General features: G+C 41.1%; 1 protein-coding gene across 2 annotated transcripts in view; it reads left to right on the forward strand.

Moving 5' to 3' along the window:
• LOC126412807 (serine/threonine-protein kinase ULK3) overlaps window positions 1-20,909 on the forward strand; it is a 126,130-nt gene that overhangs the window by 43,636 nt on the left and 61,585 nt on the right. For both annotated transcript variants that reach the window (XR_007575346.1, XM_050082590.1), the window contains exon 2: window positions 2,210-2,361. Coding sequence is in view for 1 of the 2 variants with exons in the window: in XM_050082590.1 (XP_049938547.1) it covers window positions 2,210-2,361 (152 nt within the window). In the remaining variant the exon portion in view is untranslated. The remainder of the gene's footprint in view (window positions 1-2,209; window positions 2,362-20,909) is intronic.

Consider the following 20,909-nt stretch of genomic DNA (forward strand, 5'->3'; position numbering starts at 1 on the left):
AGATAACTTTAGGATTTGTAAGTCACTATTGTTTGCAATTTGTAGACATTGTCTGTTGACAGATAAGAGTTAACTCTTTGTTGTTATCCTATTACAAGTCTGCTCAGTTTTTATCTTGACTGCATCTAGAACATGTAGTGTGTGTAAGTGACAAATACCATTGCATAACAAGAGACAGTCTTCAAACTTGGATACTTATTTTTGTAAGAATTATGGTTCAAATGGCTCTGAGCACTATGGGACTTAACTTCCGAGGTCATCAGTCCCCTAGAACTTAGAACTACTTAAACCTAACTAACCTAAGGACATCACACACATCCATGCCCGAGGCAGGATTCGAACCTGCAACCGTAGCAGTCGCGCGGCTCCAGACTGTAGTGCCTAGAACTGCTCGGCCACCCCGACCAGCGTAAGAATTATATTTTACTTCCAAGAACCACACTATCCTGGCTGAGGAGAATGAGAATGAAATTTAAATAGATATTTCTGTGAATAAAGGAAATACACAACTCTAGAAAAAAAATCTAAGTTACAAACAACAGATCGAACAATGGATCTCCAGGTGGAATATCAACAATGTAGGAAAACATAGATTGCCAGTTGCCATGAAGAAGACATGTCAAGTTGCAGACAGGCACAAATAAAAGACACTTACATAAAGCTTTCGCCGACAACATTCGTCAGTTTGTGTGTGAGGTGTGCTTGATTGTGTGTGTGAACAGTGTGTGTCTCTCTGCTACTGATATGTGTGCATGACATGTGCTTGCTTGCTTTGTGTGTGTGTGTGTGTGTGTGTGTGTGTGTGTCACGCACACACCTCTCTCTTACTGATGAAGACTGTGGCCAATAGTTTTTTTACAAACACATAGAAAGAGCTACAAGTACCTAGCTTGAAGGTACTAGAACTAATGGCCCTCTCCTCATAAACTGAAAAATAAAGATGAAAGAAACAAAGTCAAGATGATAAGTATGTATCAATTCAGACAGCTAAAAATTAAAAATAATTCAGTGAAGCCAAAGGGTATTTCACATTAAGACTGTCACTTGTTTATGTTACAAATTGAGCCTGCTCACTTCACCAACAACTTACAGTGAGAATTTTCACAGTGAAGTTGGAGTCATCTTTGAAGAGCACATCTCTCAGTTCATTCATTCATTGTCCAATCTTGGTGTTGCTAACTTCACAGTAAATGTACTCATGTCTCCTTTGCCACAAGTGGAAGATACCTTTTGCAAACAGAACAATTGTTCTGAGCTTTTGATATGCAATTTGTGAGGAAACTGCAACTCCTGGGACAGTTTTGAAATCTGTAGACAGATAAAAGTTAACCTTACCTATTTGTTGTTACACTGTTAAAGGTCTCCTCAGTTTTTATCTTACAATATTACCATTATATGGTGAGCAGCAACTTTCCTTTTCATAACATTGTTACATTCCATCCTGGATTTTCCATTTTTCAGTTTTTATCTTATCTGTGACTGGAACATAAAGTGTGTGTTAGATTTCATCAAGCAGTTAATGCCAGGTATCAGTCCTGTTGTAGAATAGTAACTATAAGTCAACTTTGCACAAGCCTACAACAAGTGTTTCCTGTGCTTTGGAACCAATGGCAAAGTTCTGCTTTCCTTTGTTTATGGAACATTCAACACTGGTTGAGGATGTGGTCTATGTCAGACCTGTTGTAAGGTGCCTGAAGGGTTTAGCCCACAAAACAGATCCATGATAGTGTCTTTATGTCATTACAGTAAACTTCAGCAAGAGAATTCACTCTTCTCATAAATAAGGGGTTTAAATCATTTTTCCATCCATCTACTAAAAAAAAAAAAAAAAAATGACGATGTACCCATTTCGCATGTAGAGTAATTCCAGTTTGATGGTCAAATTGCTTATTATCTCTGATGATACATGATGATACATTTGTTTATTCATTTAGTTAAATATTGATAACTTTTTCATTATTATATTTTAGGATGTAAGTTTACTACATAATAATAACCGTAACCTAAAAGTATTTCTTTGACTTTATGCTGCTCTCTCTCTCTCTCTCTCTCTCTCTCTCTCTCTCTCTCTCTCTCTCACTCTCACACACCCACCCACACACACACACACACACACACACACACACACACACACACACACACACACACAAACACAAAAGTAATTTTTCTTAATCTGTATTTTGTTACAGCAATTTCCACTCTTTTTCAGGTTGGTGCAAGAGAGGTAGTTGCTGTGAAATGTGTAGATAAATCTAGACTGAGTGGATCTGCCATTGATAATCTGGTAACAGAAATATCACTGCTGAAAGTCCTGAAACATAAAAATATTGTTGAAATGAAAGATTTCATGTGGGATGAAAGGTAATTGTACTCAATTTTAGGTTGTATTACATTTTTGTTAAAAGTTACAAAACCTGACAGGCTATGGGCAAAACTAGGACTACCTAAAATATTCAATGCTGTGTATACTGCCTACCCTCATGAACCGTAGACCTTGTCAAGGTGGAGTGGCTTTCATGCCTCAATGATACAGACAGATATACCATAGGTGTAATTGCAACAGAGGGGTATCAGTGGAGAGACCAGACTAACGTGCGCTTCCTAAAGAGTGCAGCAGCATCTTCAGTAGTTGCAGGGGCGGTTTCGCGCTCGCTTCTAGACGTTAATTCATTTCTCAACTGCGTATTGTCAGCTGTCAATTGTGCTACTTTTTCCATCAAAATGCGCATCGCTTCTGGTTCCGACACACCTTGCATCCTTGACTCTGTCATTGTGTTGCTTTCGTTCCCAGTTAGTACAAGAATAACCCGACTTCCTACAGCTCCGCATCATCACACTCAGTGACATCATACTCAAACCAATACAAAAGTAATTAAACGCTATACAACAATGTTACTCCCTAAACACAAACAAGAAAGAAAACCTCCAATACTCAACAGAAAACTGGTAAAAACTCACCACATCTTGTGATGGTAATGCAGGCGATGGGCTCGAATGTTGTACTGGACAGACGATGTCCACTATTCTGACACCAAATGTAGTGGGTGGGTGCCAGGAGGTGCTGTATTAAAACTCGGTGAGAACTTGCCAAGTGATTTATTGTCTTTTAGCTACAGTGCCCTCGTTCCTCTTGGTCTGCACCACAGGGCCCTGCAGTGTCGAGGAAGCACCCCAGTGGCCCGCGTAATACAATGCTGTGTCGAGCTAGCCTTGGCTGGCCCACTGAGTTCCGATGATGTCAGGATGGCTGCGCCAACGGCCGACTCGGTGACCACCGTCCTTGTTGTCTCTGCGCTGCTCCACCAGGAGCTGTAGGCTGGCTCCATTGCTGCTTCTTCCTCTCTGGCATAGCTGAGATCGCGGCGGCAACAAGCGCCGGCGATCCAGCATCTGAATCTGTGGCCCTCACCTCAGGATGTCTCCGACGTGTATCGGGAGCCGACACAACTGCCGCCAGTAGCGAGCTGAAGAGTGGCCTGCTGCTGGCTGGCTTGCTTTGGTCCCTGGGTCAGCCTCAGGGGGTCAAACCAATGACCCGCCGTGGACTGGAACACTGGCACTCCATCTGCTGCTGTGTGAAGCTGGTGGTGTGACATGCCCCGCTGTCCAGGAGAGCTGCCACACTTGAATGAATCTCGTTAGAAAACGGCACCTATTTATACTTGTCTGTGCACCTCTGTTTTGCCAAGCGCACCACTTCGCGTCACGTATGCATAACACTTAGGTTGCGCCAGAGGGCCTGTTCTGCCTGTAACTTGTGACATAGAAACTGCTGTGTGTGCCCTGTCTGGCAGTTCTATGCCCCTGTGGCCTCTATTTGCCTTCGCAACTGCTGGTATGGGTAACTCACTGCAATTCAGCCCACACTGGCTTAACTTGTGCTCAGAATATCGCACAAAACTATCTTTCCCTATCCTAAATGGTGGTGCCGCTACATTATTCCCCTCTTCGGAAATACCTGATCCACGGGTTGACCCTTATCTAGCTCTTAACTTGTTTGGGTCGACACCTATGGCATATTTCCTTATTACCAGAAAACTTAAATGTGGTCTAGTTCCCTCTTAAAACCATGACATGAAACAAAACGTAAAAATTTCTTACTGGACGACCACTGCTCGATCATCCCCTTACCTACTTGTCTCACGCCCTTGGTATCCAGTCCACTGGGACTTGGACTGCTCTTGGTTCCCTTTTGGAATTAGCTCTCCGCCTGATCAGATAGAAAACAACACATAACAAAGTTAAGGTTGCGATGACACTTAGCACAGAGGTGCTCAAAATGATCGTTATTTGCTGTTGCCTTTCCCTATACTGAGCGACATGTTGTACAAGCTGCTCAGCTGATATGCACCCCTCTTGCTCTAAAATGAACTGGTTTACGGATCTCAACAGACCTGGCTCCAGAGTTTGATTTAACAAGGCCAGATTCTGCCTTGGCAAAAACTCTAAAGTGGCTTCTGGCCAGTACACCCGTGACTGCGTAACATTCAATTGCATGACTCTGAAATTGATGCTGGCAGATGGAAAGTTGGTCCTATTATGTTACACTTAGTTCCATTGATTAAAATTCCGCTCCCCTCGAGCTCTATACGTTTCGCTTCTGCAAATACTTCCCGCTCAAAACAACTTGTTACTATTACCAAATTCTCGTAGGTGGAGAAGATCCAATGCATCCCGACCTGTTTCAAGCTCAATTTTGGTTCCACAATGTCCCTTGGACAGTCTATTTCTTTCCCCCTGGCTAAAAATAATTGCACCGTGCATGTGTCCCAAATTTGTAGCTTCACAGATTTTCCTCCAACATTCACTATTTTTGCTCCAAACTCAACACCGATTGTGTGACTACTTTCATCCTTAAATTTACATTATATGAACTGGTGCAATAAACATGATTTTCCTAACCCAGCACTGTCGATAACTAAAAATTTAAACAGGAAATCGTACGATTCTGACATCATTCAACACATACTTATTACGGCTGTGCCACAAAATTTACTCCGACACATTTATTTCTCCAGAACTTTGTTTGATTTCTCCTCCAACAACACTCCACATACATCAGATGCTACACTTCCCTTTTCAGTGACCTGAGGACAGGGATCACCATCACCCTCCCTCCCTCTTAAAAAAAAGACTGCTGTCCCTAGCAGGCTCACAATACTCGAAAACGCATATAAAATACAATTGCAAATTACTCTACGCAAACCCAATGATACATGACACGAAAAGAGAAAAACTACAAATACTATGCTACTTTCTGGATCCCAAAATATATGGTACTTCATGCTGTACTCTATCTTCCTGGTTTTCTCTGTGCTTAGTACCTCTCTTTCTTCCTCTTTCCTTCCTGTGACACGCCTGGAATCACATCTGTGCAACCCTTAAATGGCCGTATCCACCCAGTGTGTGCTATTGTTGTTCTAGTTGGCAACTGAAGCTTAACATTAACGAGGGATGTGGTTTCAACAACTTGGTATGGCCCTTGATACCTCGTGAGGAACTTCTTCATTTTCTCTCTTTGTGTGTAGGGACTGGACAGTATTACCTATTGCCCCACCCTGTACTGTGGTAAACTTCCTTTCTGCTTTACTGCATCTTCCTGCCTTTCCAAAGCCTTTGTATTCACCTTTTGTACCCGTTTCCAAACATCCTGAATTGTCCTTGCAAATTGACGCACAGATTCATCAGTCCTTCCTTTCTGTAGCTTCACTAAATCAAACAGTGACAGCATTTTTCACCCATACACTACCTCATATGGAGACAAACCAGTATTTGTATGGACTTTTGCATTGTATGCGCATACAGTATGCTTCAAATACTTGTCCCACTGATGGTGATGAGAATCCACATAAAAACTCAGCATCTTCCCGATTGTTCTGTGTACCCGTTCTGTCCTTCCATTAGCCTGTGGATGCAACATGCTCGTCCTCAACTTCTTTACGTTCAACAATTTACACAATTCCTTCATTAAATCTGACATGAAGTTGGTCCCTTGGTCAGTAATTATTGTCTCTGGTACACCAAACTTCAAAATCCAGTTGTTTACTAACACTTGCGGGACCATTTCTACCTGCTGATTTGGCATAGCCACCATCTCCACATCTCTCGAAAAATGGCCTGTTATTGTGAGAATGAATCTGGTCCCCGATGGTGTTCGTCTGAAAGGTCCTAAGACATCAATCCCCAGCAAAGAGAATAGACATGTTGCTTCCGGTAATTGTTGTAGCTGTATCTGTTTCCGGCTCAAATCTGCTCTCTGCGCACATGGTATACAATTCTTGATGCACTGATCCACATCTGCTTTCCTACCTCTCCACCAATACCTCTGCGCCACTCTCCTATTCGCCGCTCTACACCCTCCATGACCGGATAACGCGTGATCACGTGCTTCCTTTAAAACCTCATCCCTCAGTTTCGCTGGCACTACTACCCTTAGCCATAACTTTGTTTCCCTGAACAGAAGACTGTCGTACATTTTTAATTGTGGCTGTGTCTGATACAATTTACAATTGTTGTCCGTGTCCTGTAATTTTTGCCATACTGCTAGGTCATAACCTATGACTTCTACTTTTGCCACCTTCCTACTTAGTGCATCCGCTTTACCATGCTTCTTCCCAGGCTTGTGCACCACCTCGTAGTTGAATTCACTAAGCCTCACAGCCCATTTAGTGAGTCTAGTGGATGGATCCTTCAACCTTAACAACCACTTCAATTCAGTATGATCTGTCACTACCCGAAATCTTCTCCCATATAAATAACATTTAAAATATGTGATTCCATAGATTACGCTAAGCATCACCCTCTCTGTTGCTGAGTAATTCCTCTCTGCTGCATTTAACTGCCTAGATGCATAGGTTACAGGATGTTCTTTCCCATCAATTTCCTGACTAAGAACACACCCTAATGCTTGATTCGATGCATCACATGTGCTAGTATAAACTCCTTTTCAAAATATGGAAACACAAGAACCGGACTTAATGTTAACACTTCTTTCAGTTTGTCAAACGCTTTCTGACACTCTCCTGTCCACTCAAATTTCACACCCTTCTGTAACAATTGTATCAATGGCTGTACTAAATCTGCAAAACCCTTCACAAACTTTCGATAGAAATTGCAGATTCTGATGAATGACTGCACGTCCTTAACTGTTTTCGGTTCCCAAAAACCCTTCCAGCCTGTACCAACCTCATACCAGTTCGCACTCTGTCCTTACTGATAATATGACCCAAATATTTTACTTCTTCTAATGCAAAATGACACTTCTCCAGGCTCAGTGTCAAACAAGCTGCTCTTAACCTCATAAAGACTTCCCTTAACCACTGTCTATGTTGCTCCATACTACTTGAAAACACTATAATGTCATCCAAATAGACCAGACACTGCCATCGTTTCAAACCCTTCAGGACACTGTCTAGCACCCTCTGAAATGTTGCTGAAGCATTTTTCAAACCAAATGGCATTCTAAAGTACTGGTAATGGCCTACAGGTGTAGAGAAAGCAGTTTTTGATGATCCTCTGGAGCCACCTCTAACTGATGATAACTACTTGTCAAATCCATCGTAGAAAAGTATTGGCACTGTCATAAGTGATCCAAAGTCTCCAATATGTTTGGAATGGGGTATGCGTCTGTTATTCTCTTGTTATTGAGGTATTGGTAGTCACAACAGAACCTGTATTTCTTAGTTCCATCCATAGATTTTTAGGCACAATCACAATGCCCACTCCCCAGCAACTATTACTGTGCTCTATAATACCATCTGCCTATGTTGAACTAATGTAGTTGCTGGTAATGGCCCTTGTGAAAAAAATAAATACTTAAATTCCCACAATAATTCTTCCATACACTCTCTTTCTCCTCCTCCTTTGTCACACAATGCAGTTCTATTGACAGTTAGTGGTTGATCGCTTTGCCTACCTCTTGAACACCAGTCTTCGTCATCTGGCACATCCAAATTGGCTACTAAAACTCCTTTCCTCAAATTCGCATCTACAGCACTAAAATTATCCATGTTCACGAGAACTGCTCACCAGTTGTTCCCCTCCTGTACATGTACAACACTACATTTCACAAAACAACCCAGTGAACCCAAAACTTCATTATCCAATGGTTCAATAACACATACTGTACCCACGGGTAGATTTGACTCCACACTTACCCAAAGCGACTTCCCGGTGTGACTAGACACACACCCATGCAAATTAAGCCTTGATGCTAATGTACACGGTTCAATTGGTTTGTTCATTATGTTGAACACCCCTCGTGACAGCTCTGTTTTGACAACAGTTTCCCCTAGCTGAAGTAACATTCCGCCAAGTTCCACAGTTTGTTGTCCAAGGTAAATTTTGGCATGATGTTGTTGCAAGAAATCTATTCCTAGGATCATGTCATAGCCCTTGCTTTCCCATGATATTGCCTCCATGCATGCATCAAATCGGACTTTCTCTATTCGAAAGTCAACTGTCACCGACCCCAAAGGTGTGACCTCCTTATCCCCCACTCCATGCAACCTATAATGTGGTGGGTCTAACTACCTTCGTCCCATTATATTCTTAGCAGCCATTGACACTTGCACCCCTGTGTCCAACAAAACCTTAAACTTCTTAGGTCCTATGGATCCTACCACTGAACATTCCACCTCTGCATACGTATTTGTAGCATTGAAATTAAACGAGAGCTCCCTTAGGTGGGTCTTGGGTCCCCTCTGCCATTTAAAGATTGTCCACATCTCCTGTCTCCACTTCTCCATCCTTTCCTCTATTTCTTGGTGACTGGGTACATCGCCTCTGCTCATGTCCTGTACAACCGCACTTAAAACAATTTATACTTGCTGCAAATACTGTTAGCCTCTCGCATACCCCTGTTACCACATATATTTCCTCACATTGAATTGCCAGCTGAATGGCCGAATAAAAATCTTTCGGAGTCCCTTCACACACTTTCCGTGACATATGCCGCTGGTAACCCTCTCAAAAATACATCAAGTGCCCTTTGCTCGGCCTCTTGCAACAGAACACTATTCGCTCCATCGCTCTGACGCAACTCGTAAGTATACTCATTAATTTCCCTTATCCTGTCCGCGAATTTCTCCACCGTCTCCCCCTGTCTCATTGTCATTGTACTTAACCTCACCCTAAAGTAGTGAGCGCTATTCTGTTTCTTGTACCTTTGTAAAAGCTCCTCCTTCAACTGCTTAAACTGTTCTGCCTTCCTTAAGGCCTCTGAACACCTTATATATGTCTTCACTTCACCTGTTAATCTAATCTTGGCTACATGTAACAACTGTTCGTCAGACCAACCATTCATCACAGCTGAAATTTCCAAGTCCTCCACAAATGATAGCACATCCTCAGATGTCTTGCCAGAAAACGGAATAATCAGACTCGCGGCAGCTGGATCAATCTCCTGTACCCTAGGCAACAACGACTGATCCGATGCGGTTTCGCGCTCGCTTCTAGATGTTAATTCATTTCTCAACTGCGTATTGTCAGCTGTCAATTGTGCTACTTTTTCCATCAAAATGTGCACCGCTTCTGGTTCCGACACACCTTGCATCCTTGACTCTGTCATTGTGTTGCTTTCGTTCCCAGTTAGTACAAGAATAACCCGACTTCCTACAGCTCCGCATCATCACACTCAGTGACATCATACTCAAACCAATACAAAAGTAATTAAACGCTATACAACAATGTTACTCCCTAAACACAAACAAGAAAGAAAACCTCCAATACTCAACAGAAAACTGGTAAAAACTCACCACATCTTGTGATGGTAATGCAGGCGGTGGGCTCAAACGTTGTACTGGACAGACGATGTCCACTATTCTGACACCAAATGTAGTGGGTGGGTGCCAGGAGGTGCTGTATTAAAACTCCGTGAGAACTTTCCAAGTGATTTATTGTTTTTTAGCTACAGTGCCCTCGTCCCTCTTGGTCTGCATCACAGGGCCCTGCAATGCTGAGGAAGCACCCCAGCCGCCCGCTGAGTTCCGATGATGTCAGGATGGTTGTTCCAACAGCTGACTAAGCGGCCACGGTCCTCGTTGCCTCCGCGCTGCTCCACCAGGAGCCGTAGGCCAGTGCCACTGCTGCTTCTTCCTCGCTGACGTAGCTGAGATTGCGGCAACAACAAGCACTGCTGATCAGGCATCCAAATCTGCGGCCCTCGCTTCGTGTCGGGAGCCGAGACGACTGCCCGTGGTAGCGAGGGAATGCTGGCACTCCATCTGCTGCTGTGTGAAGCTGGTGGTGTGACATGCCCCGCCATCCAGGAGAGCTGCCACACTTGAATGAATCTCGTTAGAAAATGGCACCTATTTATACTCATCTGTGCACCTCTGTTTTGCCAAGTGCGCCGCTTCGCGTCACATATGCGTAACGCTTAGGTTGCACCAGTGGGCCCCTTATGCCTGTAACATGTGACATGGAAACTGCCGTGTGTGCTCTCTCCTGCAGTTCTACAACTCTGTGGCCTCGATTTGCCTTCGCCACTGTTGGTATGCATAACTCACTGCAATCCGGCCCCACCTGGCTGTAACTTGTGCTCAGAATATCGCACAAAACTAACTTTCCCTATCCTAAACAGTGGTGCTGCTACAATGTGTTGTTATATCCAAGATAGGCACGAAGCCAACACACTCACAATAGCACAGGTTTGTATTAGTTCTGACAGTGAAGAAGAGGTTGAAAGAATGTATGATGAGCTAAAAGAAATTATTCATATAGAAAGGAGACAAACAATTAACTGTGATGGGGGAATGGAATTCAATAGTAGGAAAGTGAAGAAAAGGAAAAATATTAGTAGAATGTGAACTGGGTGGGAGGAGGGGAGAGGCGGGGGGGCTGAGCCACCTGCTGGAATTTTGTACAGAACATAATTTAATAATCATTAACACTTGGTTTAAGAATCATGCAAGAAGGCTGCATACATGAAGAGAGCTGGATCACTAGAATGTATAATACTGATTATTTAATGATAAGACAAACATTTCAAAACCAGATATTAAACTGTTAAGACATTTTCAATGCTAGATGTGGGCTCTGACCACAATTTATTGGTTATGAAAGGTAGATTAAAGCTGAAGAAATTGCAAGAAGCTAGGAAATTATGGAGATGGGATCTGAATAAATTGAAGAAACCAGAGGTTGTTAAGAGTTTCTGAGGAAGCATTGGTTAAGTTTGACTGCGACCTATGTTTAAAGTGTTTGTAATAGTAAAGAGAACTATTGACAATGTTAACTGGATAACACTCATTGAAGTTTTGAAGTTAGCAGGGATAAAATACAGAGAGAAAAATGATATCTACGACTTGTAAAGAAACCAGACTACAGCTATAAGAGGTGAGGGACACGAAAGGGAAGCGTTGTTTGAGAAGACAGTGAGACAGGGGTGTAGCCTGTCCCTGGTGTACTTTAAGCAAGTGTTTAAGTAAGCTATGGAGAAATTTGGAAAGGGAATTAAAAGTGTAGGTAGAATAAATAAAAACTTTGAGGTTGCTGCTGCTATTATAAGTCTCTCAGAAATGGCAAGCAACTTAGAAGAGCAGTTGAACAAAACGGATATTGTCTTGAAAAGAGGTTATAACATGACCATCAAGAGAAATAAAAAATGGGTAATTGCATTAGGAAATGAGACATTTAAGGAAGTAGATGAGTTTTGCCATTTGGACAGCAAAATAACTGATGAAAGCCAAAAGAGAGAGGATATAAAATGCTGACTGGTATTAATAAGAAAAACACTTCTGAAAAAGAGGAATTTGTTAACCTATAATATAAATTTAAGTGTTAGGAATTTTTTTCTGAAGGTATTCACATGGATTGTAGCCTTGTACAGAAGTGAAACATGGATGAAAGTAGTTCAGACAAGAAGAGAATAGAAGCTTTTGAAATGTGGTGCTACAGAATAATGCTGAAGATTATACGGGTAGGTAATTGATGAGGAGGTACTGAGTCTAATCAAGGAGAAAATAATTTATGGCACAACTTTATAAAAGAAGAGACTGGTTGATAGGACACATCCTGCAACATCAAGGGATCGATAATGTGGTAATGGAAGAAAGTGTGAGGGTAAAAATTGTAGAGGGAGACCAAAAAATTGTAGAGGGAGACTAAGGCTTGAATACAGTAAGCAGGTTCAAATGAATGCAGGTTGCAAGAATTATGTAGAGTGTTAGGGAGATATGATGAGACTTGCCCAGGATAAAGAGCAAACCAGTCTAAGGACCCCAAACAACAACAACAACAACAACAACAACAACAACAAGCAATTAGTTGATTGGATAAGATATCACATATTATGTAAATGTAAGCATTTACATCACTCTAAATATATGAGTAAACTCTAGTTGTGTGCATGACATCTTAATATTGCAGAACAAAGCTGTCAGGGTAATTACTGTTACTTCATATAAAGCACTCTGTAAAACTTTGTTCTGTGAACAAAAACTCATGCTGGTAATAAATTTATGTCTATATGTTTTAATTTGTACAAAGAAGTAGTTACCAAAAGCAAAACAGAGAGAAAATATACATTGTTACAACACAAGAAGCAATAAATGCATTTATTCTCCATACCCCAGACTGTCAAAACCAATTAACAGTTATGAACCCAAAATGTCAAAATTATTTAATAAGCTTTCACAAACTGTCCAAGAGTTATCTAAACAAGCATTCAAATAAGCACTGCATGACTGATTGGTTGCCCACATATTCTACAATGTTGTTGTTGTGGTCTTCAGTCCAGAGACTGGTTTGATGTAGTTCTCCATGCAACTCTATCCTTCGCAAGCTTCTTCATCTCCAAGTAACTACTGCACAGTATATATCCTTCTGAATCTGCTTAGTGTATTCATCTCTTGGTCTCCCTCTACAATTTTTACCCTCCGTGCTGCCCTCCAATACAAAATTGGTGATTCCCTTCATGCCTCAGAACATGTTCTACCAGCCGATCCCTTCTTCTAGTCAAGTTGTGCCACAAATTCCTCTTCTGCCCAATTCTATTCAGTAACCTCCTCATTATTTATGTGATCTACCCATCTAATCTTCAGCATTCTTCTGTAGCGCCACATTTCAAAAGCTTCTACTATCTTCTTGTCCATCGTCCATGTTTCAGATCCATACATGGCTACACTCCATACAAATACCTTTAGAAAAGACTTCTCGACACTTAAATCTATACTCAATGTTAACAAAGTTCTCTTCTGCAGAGACACTTTTCTTGCCATTGCCAGTCTATATTTTATATACACTCTTCTTCTACCACCATCAGTTATTTTGCTCCCCAAATAGCAAAACTCATCTACTATTTTAAGTGTCTCATTTCCTAATCTAATTCCCTCAGCATCACCTGATTTAATTTAACTGCATCCCATTATTCTCATTTTGCTTTTGTTGATGTTTATCTTATATATCCTCCTTTCAAGACACTGTCCGTTCTGTTCAACTGCTCTTCTAGGCCCATTGCTGTCTCTGACAGAATTACGATGCCATTGGCAAACCTCAAAGTTTTTATTTCTTCTCCATGGATTTTAATTCCTACTCCAAATTTTTCGTTTGTATTGCCAGTATTTTGCAGCTGTGACTTATTAAGCTAATAGTTTGGGAATTTTCACACCTTTCAACACCTGCTTTCATTGAGATTGGAATTAGTATATTCTTCTTGAAGTCTGAAGGTATTTCGCCTGTCTCATATGTCTTGCTCACTAGATGGTAGAGTTTTGTCAGGGCTGAGTTTGCCAAGGCTATCAGTAGTTCTAATGGAATGTTGTATACTCCCGGGGCCTTTTTTTGGCTTAGGTCTTTCACTACCCTGTCAAATTCTTCACGCAGCATCATGTCTCCAATTTCATCTTCACGTATGTCCTCTTCCATTTCCACAATATTACCCTCAAGTACATCGCCCTTGTATAGATCCTCTGTATACTCCTTCCACCTTTCTGCTTTCCCTTCTTTGCTTAGAAGTGGTTTTCCATCAGAGCTCTTGATATTCATACAAGTGGTTCTCTTTTCTCCAAAGGTCTCTTTAATTTTCCTGTAGGCAGTATCTATCTTACCCCTAGTGATATATGCCTCTACATCCTTACATTTGTCCTCTAGCCATCCCCCCCGTGTAGCAGAATTTTGCACTTCCTGTCGATTTCATTTTTGAGACGTTTGTATACCTTTTTGCATGCTTCATTTACTGCATTTTTATATTTTCTCCTCCCATCAATTAAATTGTATATCTCTTCTGTTACCCAAGGATTTCTACTAGCCCTCATCTATTTACCTACTTGATCTTCTGCTGCTTTCACTATTTCGTCTCTCAAAGCTACCCATTCTTCTTCTACTGTATTTCTTTCCCCTGTTCCTGTCAATCATTCCCTAATGCTTTCTATGAAACTTTCTACAACCTCTGGTTCTTTCAGTTTATACTTCTGGTTCTTTCAGTTTATTCAGGTCCCATCTCCTTAAATTCTCACCCTTTTGCAGTTTCATCAGTTTTTATCTGCAGTTCATAACCAATAAATTGTGGTCAGAGTCCACATCTGCCCCTGGAAATGTCTTACAATTTAAAACATGGTTCCTAATTCTCTGTCTTACCATTATATAATCTCTCTGAAACCTTCCAGTGTTTCCTGGCCTCTTCCACATATACAACTTTCTTTCATGATTCTTAAACCAAGTGTGAGCTATAATCAAATTTTGCTCTGCGCAAAATTCGACCGGGCGGCTGCCTCTTTCATTCCTTACCCCCATTCCATATTCACCTGCTACTTTTCCTTCTCTTCTTTTTCCTACTATCGAATTCCAGTCCCCCATGACTATTTAATTTTTGTCTCCCTTCACTATCTGAATAATTGCTTTTATCTCATCATACATTTCTTCAATCTCTTTGTCATCTGCGGAGCTAGTTGGCATATAAATTTGTACTACTGTGGTAGGTGTGGGCTTTGTGTCTATCTTGGCTACAGTAATGTGTTCACTATGCTGTTCATAGTAGCTGACCCACGCTCCTATTTTTTTTATTCATTATTAAACCTACTTCTGCATTACCTCTATTTGATTTTGTATTGATAACCCTGTATTCACCTGACCAGAAGTATTGTTCCTCCTGCTACCAAGCTTCACTAATTCCCACTATATCTAACTTTAACCTATCCTTTTCCCTCTTTAAATTTTCTAACCTACCTGCCCGATTAAGGGATCTGACATTCCACACTCCGGTCCGTAGAAAGCCAGTTTTGTTTCTCCTGATAACGATGTCGTCTTGAGTAGATCCCGCTCAGAGATCCGAATGGGGGACTATTTGACCTCCACGTTATGCAATATTAAGTTACAAATAGTGCAAGAATCTGCTCCTAGTTCAAGCCATTCTGACAATGAATTAGAAGCTTTTTTATGACGAGGTAAAATATTTCACAATATATATCACTTTAAACTGACCACTGCGGGTTTAAATACCAAAGTTGGTATCAAACCAAAAGTAGGTGTTTCTGTAGGTTGCCATGGAATCAATGAAAGAAATGAAAGAAGTGAAAGGTTAGTTCAGTTGGCTAAAGGGTATAATTTATTCAACATCTACACTTTTCTTTCTTTCTTTCTTTTTTTAAGAAACATCATAATAGAAAATGAACCAGTTGGCTAAAGGGAATAATTTATTCATCATCCTCATTTTTTTCTTTCTTTCTTTCTTCTCTCTTTTTTTTTCAGTTTCAAACCAGTTTAATACTGGTAGCAACTGCAGATTAGTAAGAGCAAAAGCAGACAGAAACATCTAGAAAGGAGGAAACTAAAATCACTGAAAAAAAGAAACTGCCAACATTAATAAATTAAGTGAAAAAGAAAGAGAATTCCAGAGGACTCTTTGGATGGTATTAGAATAGTCAACACAAGAAAACTAGTAGAAATGATAGTTAAAACTACAAAAGAAGTATGGGGATCTTCTCAGCCATGCTTCCCTTTCATACTGGTCAACTCTATAAGTGCTGTCTGGTTTCTTTAAAGTTGTGAACAGCCTTTCATTGTGAAGAGCCTTTCACTCCCTATATTTTACCCCTTATACAAATGAAAATGAGAAAACCCCAGAAATCCTCCCAAAAGAACTAAAAAAAGCTATAAATGAAATGCAGAATACCAAGAATGTGGCCATAATGGTCTGACAATTGAAATGCTTAAAGTTACTGGTGAAGAAATAGAAAAGCATTTGGCTAAAATCTTTACTGCTTGTATACAAAAAGACAGCCTCCTTGCCTCCTGGAACAAAGCAAAGATAATCCTTCTATACAAAAAAAGGAAATGTTCATGATCCACAAAATTTTCTCTAAAGTCTTGGCAAATCGCATTAGTGCTATTATGGAAAATCCACAACCTATAGAACAAGGAGGATTCCAAAGTGGTTATATCGCAGTTGATCATATACACACCCTGCACGAAGTAATTAGCTGAGCAAATGAATATGAAATGCCACTGTGCACAGCTTGTATAGAATTTAAAAAGGCTTTTGATTCTGTCAGTCATATGCCTGGTATACAGGCACTGAACAAACAGGGTGTGGAAATAAAGTACAAAACTAAATTATATTACATCTATGATACCTCAATGGCTTCTTTCAGCATAGAAAACCACATGAGATAACTTTCTATTGGAAGAGGGGTAAAACAGGATAACCTTATATTCCTGAAATTATTTATAACAGTCCTTGAGATGGCTATGTCCTGAATTACTTGGAAAGAAAAGGGAATTAGAATGAATGGTAAAAGACTCACTAACTTGAGGTCAGCAGACAATATAGTAGCCCTAGCCAGCAACATGATAGAATTGCAGTCTCCTATAAAGGATTTATCAGGTAGTTGCAAACAAGTGGGCCTTAACATAAACCTGTCCAAAACAAATCTATGCACAAGTGTGTAACTGCAAAACAAGTAATATTGAAGAACAACACTCTAAAAATAGTAATGAATACATTTATGTGGGACAGTCAGTTAATATCCAAGGAGACATAAAACCAGACATTTTTTGCCTAATCAAGTTAGGATGTAGGGCTTATGGAAGAAACACAGCATTTATAAATATGATATGCCAACAAGCTTAAAAAGGGTTGTTTTTGAACAGTTTGTTCCACCCATACTAAGAAATGGCTGTGATTTTAAACATGTTTTTCAATATAAAAATACGAACAACTGGGAGAGCTAAGGAAAGGTCACTCCTAGGTCTCACTAACAAAGATTGGAATGTATGTGAAGACATAAGAGCAGTGAAAGGAGTTCAGGATGTTAAGGAAGGGGTAAAGGCTCTACAATGGAAATGGGCAGGACGTATCGCATGAAGAATGACTGAAGATGGACAAAGGCAATACTATAGTGGAATCCCAGAGAAAGGCGACCACCCAACCAATGTGATAAAAGAACTGAAGAAAACCATAGGCTTCAAATGGCAGAAGGCAACAGGAGACAGATACGCATGGATACGCCAACTAAAATAGTATGTTAGCTTAAGATTACACAGGATACGCTTTGTAAAGCTTGAATTATCTGACCCATAAATAAATTAACTGTAATACAAAATTGTAATGTCAATAGCTAACCTATTCCAGAAACAAATTTTCACTCTGCAGCTGACCTTTGTCTTTCGTAAGCAAGTTCTCTACCGACTTAGCTCCCAACCTGTCCTCATAGCTTTACTTCCACCAGTACATCTCCTACCTTCCAAACTGTACTATACTCTCTACACTCATCAGAGTGAAGTCACCTCCAACTGATATTGCATGACATGGTTATTTCCGTGCTACTGAACATAAACTTTCTTTGAATGACTCTGAACCTGTCACAGCAGAATCAGGTGGCCAGTAAAAGCTGCCAACAATTAACTTGACTTAATCTAGACATGTTATACGCATCCAGATAACTTAAAAGTTACACACAAATTTGACCTAATTAGAGGTAATAGTTTTGTCAACTGCAATGAACATTCTCCCTCCTATGTTCTCCAATCTGTCTTTCTGATATATGTTCCATGACTCACTAAGCATCTCAGAGCTTTCTGCTTTGGGCTTCAGGGCAATACATTAGGAAACTTTGTTATGAATACTTTGACAAATTACTGATAAAATTTTGACATTTGACAACACAAGATGTCTCTTCTACCGAGGAAAGGAATGTGTGCTATAGTTATCAACACTGACAATGAGAAAGACTCTTTGATGGAGAGAGTCTCCACAATTGTTCCAGTGCTGGAGGAGCGACAAAATGTTTGCACTCATTGCAGAAATTTAAACATATGAAATCGTCTGAAAATGTGTAATGAACCTGTATGTTGCTGCAGCAGACCCTGTGCACATTATCCACAGAGTCAATAGTTGCATACAGTTTGCTATTTAACATCATTTGTGTGTGTCCAAAAATCAGCTGTTGTTTCTGGAAATATTTTAGCATTAAAACATTAGGAGTGATTTTTCACTTCGAATTGACTGTGTAGAACTGAAAGCTGAATACCTGCATCTTTTCTTGCTAGGGCTCTGTAGCAGGATTTCTTGAGGGTTCTGTAGCAGGATTTCTTGTTGGCCCCATCTCCACCCTTTGTCAGTCTTATGTAGTACCCACTGGCCCAGCACCTCTCTCCAAAAGGAATATAGAAAATGAAAAAAAAAAGTAGTTCAGATTACAAGTTTATTGTATCTTATTAAGTTTTGTTTGACATATAATTGCCAGCTTTTTCAAAGTCAAGCACGTTTATCTATTAACTACATAAAATGCAACTGTAATTATGTACAATAAAATATGACATGTAATTTTATTTTTGTCCTATGCAGGGTGTTACAAAAAGGTACGGCCAAACATTCAGGAAACATTCCTCACACACAAATAAAGAAAAGATGTTATGTGGACATGTGTCCGGAAATGCTTAATTTCCATGTTAGAGCTCATTTTAGTTTCGTCAGTATGTACTGTACTTCCTCGATTCACCGCCAGTTGGCCCAATTGAAGGAAGGTAATGTTGACTTTGGTGCTTGTGTTGACATGCGACTCATTGCTCTACAGTACTAGCATCAAGCACATCAGTACGTAGCATCAACAGGTTAGTATTCATCACAAACGTGGTTTTGCAGTCAGTGCAATGTTTACAAATGCGGAGTTGGCAGATGCCCATTTGATGTATGGATGAGCACGGGGCAATAGCCGTGGCACGGTACGTTTGTATCGAGACAGATTTCCAGAATGAAGGTGTCCCGACAGGAAGACGTTCGAAGCAATTGATCGGCGTCTTAGGGAGCACGGAACATTCCAGCCTATGACTCATGACTGGGGAAGACCTAGAACGATGAGGACGCCTGCATTGGACAAGGCAATTCTTTGTGCAGTTGACGATAACCCTAATGTCAACATCAGAGAAGTTGCTGCTGTACAAGGTAACATTGACCACGTCACTATATGGAGAGTGCTATGGGCGAACCAGTTGTTTCCGTACCATGTACAGCGTGTGCAGGCACTATCAGCAGCTGATTGGCCTCCACGGGTACACTTCTGCGAATGGTTCAGCCAACAATGTGCCAATCCTCATTTCAGTGCAAATGTTCTCTTTACAGATGAGGCTTCATTCCAACGTGATCAAATTGTAAATTTTCGTAATCAACAAGTGTGGGCTGACGAGAATCCGCACGCAATTGTGCAATCACGTCATCAACACAGATTTTCTGTGAATGTTTGGGCAGGCATTGTTGGTGATGTCTTGATTGGGGCCCATGTCCTTCCACCTACGCTCAATGGAACACGTTATCATGAATTCATATGGGATAGTCTACCTGTGCCGCTAGAACATGTGCCTTTACGAGTACGACACAACATGTGGCTCATGCACGATGGAGCTCCTGCACATTTCAGTCGAAGTGTTCGTACGCTTCTCAACAACAGATTCGGTGACCGATGGATTGGTAGAGGCGGACCAATTGTATGGCCTCCACGCTCTCCTGACCTCAACCCTCTTGACTTTCATTTATGGGGGCATTTGAAAGCTCTTGTCTACGCGACCCCGGTACCAAATGTAGAGACTCTTTGTGCTCGTATTGTGGACGGCTGTGATACAATACGCCATTCTCCAGGGCTGCATCAGTGCATCAGGGATTCCATGCGACGGAGGGTGGATGCATGTATCCTCGCTAACGGAGGACATTTTGAACATTTCCTGTAACAAAGTGTTTGAAGTCATGCTGATACATTCTGTTGCTGTGTGTTTCCATTCCATGATTAATGTGATTTGAAGAGAAGTAATATAATGAGCTCTAACATGGAAAGTAAGCATTTCCGGACACATGTCCACATAACATATCTTCTTTCTTTGTGTGTGAGGAATGGTTCCTGAAAGTTTGGCCGTACCTTTCCATGCCAAATTCAGGTCCCATTGACGTAATGCATATATTGAAATCTTCTTCCTTGTAGAAATTCTATCCAGACACACACACACACACACACACACACACACACACACACACACACACACACAAGAGGGAAGCATCTAGTGGCTCATGAGAGAATGGGGAGTCATATGTGGGCTGGCTAGGGGTGCAGGTTGGGGGGGGGGGGGGGGGGGGGGGGGAGGAGTGCAGTTGATAGATGACTAGGCATGCAATGTGATACACTAGGGCGTGATTGCAGCACACACCTAGCTGACACAGATTTGGCAGGGAAATTGGGGTAGGGGATGTTGTGTGTGTACACACACACACACACACACACACACACACACACACACACACACACACTATTGTGTTGGTAGTGGGGAGACAGCGAGTTACCTTAGCTTTAGGCCAGGGAGGCTATGGGAGCAAAGAATGCACTGTAAGAATAGCTCCCATCTGCGCATCTCAGAAAAGTTGCAGTGACGAGAAATCCCTCACCCTGTTTGCTGAAGGCCTCACAAAGGCCTTGAAAGACAGGCAA

This window comes from Schistocerca serialis, chromosome 7 (genome assembly GCF_023864345.2).
Source record: "Schistocerca serialis cubense isolate TAMUIC-IGC-003099 chromosome 7, iqSchSeri2.2, whole genome shotgun sequence".
Taxonomy (NCBI): Eukaryota; Metazoa; Arthropoda; class Insecta; order Orthoptera; family Acrididae; genus Schistocerca; species Schistocerca serialis.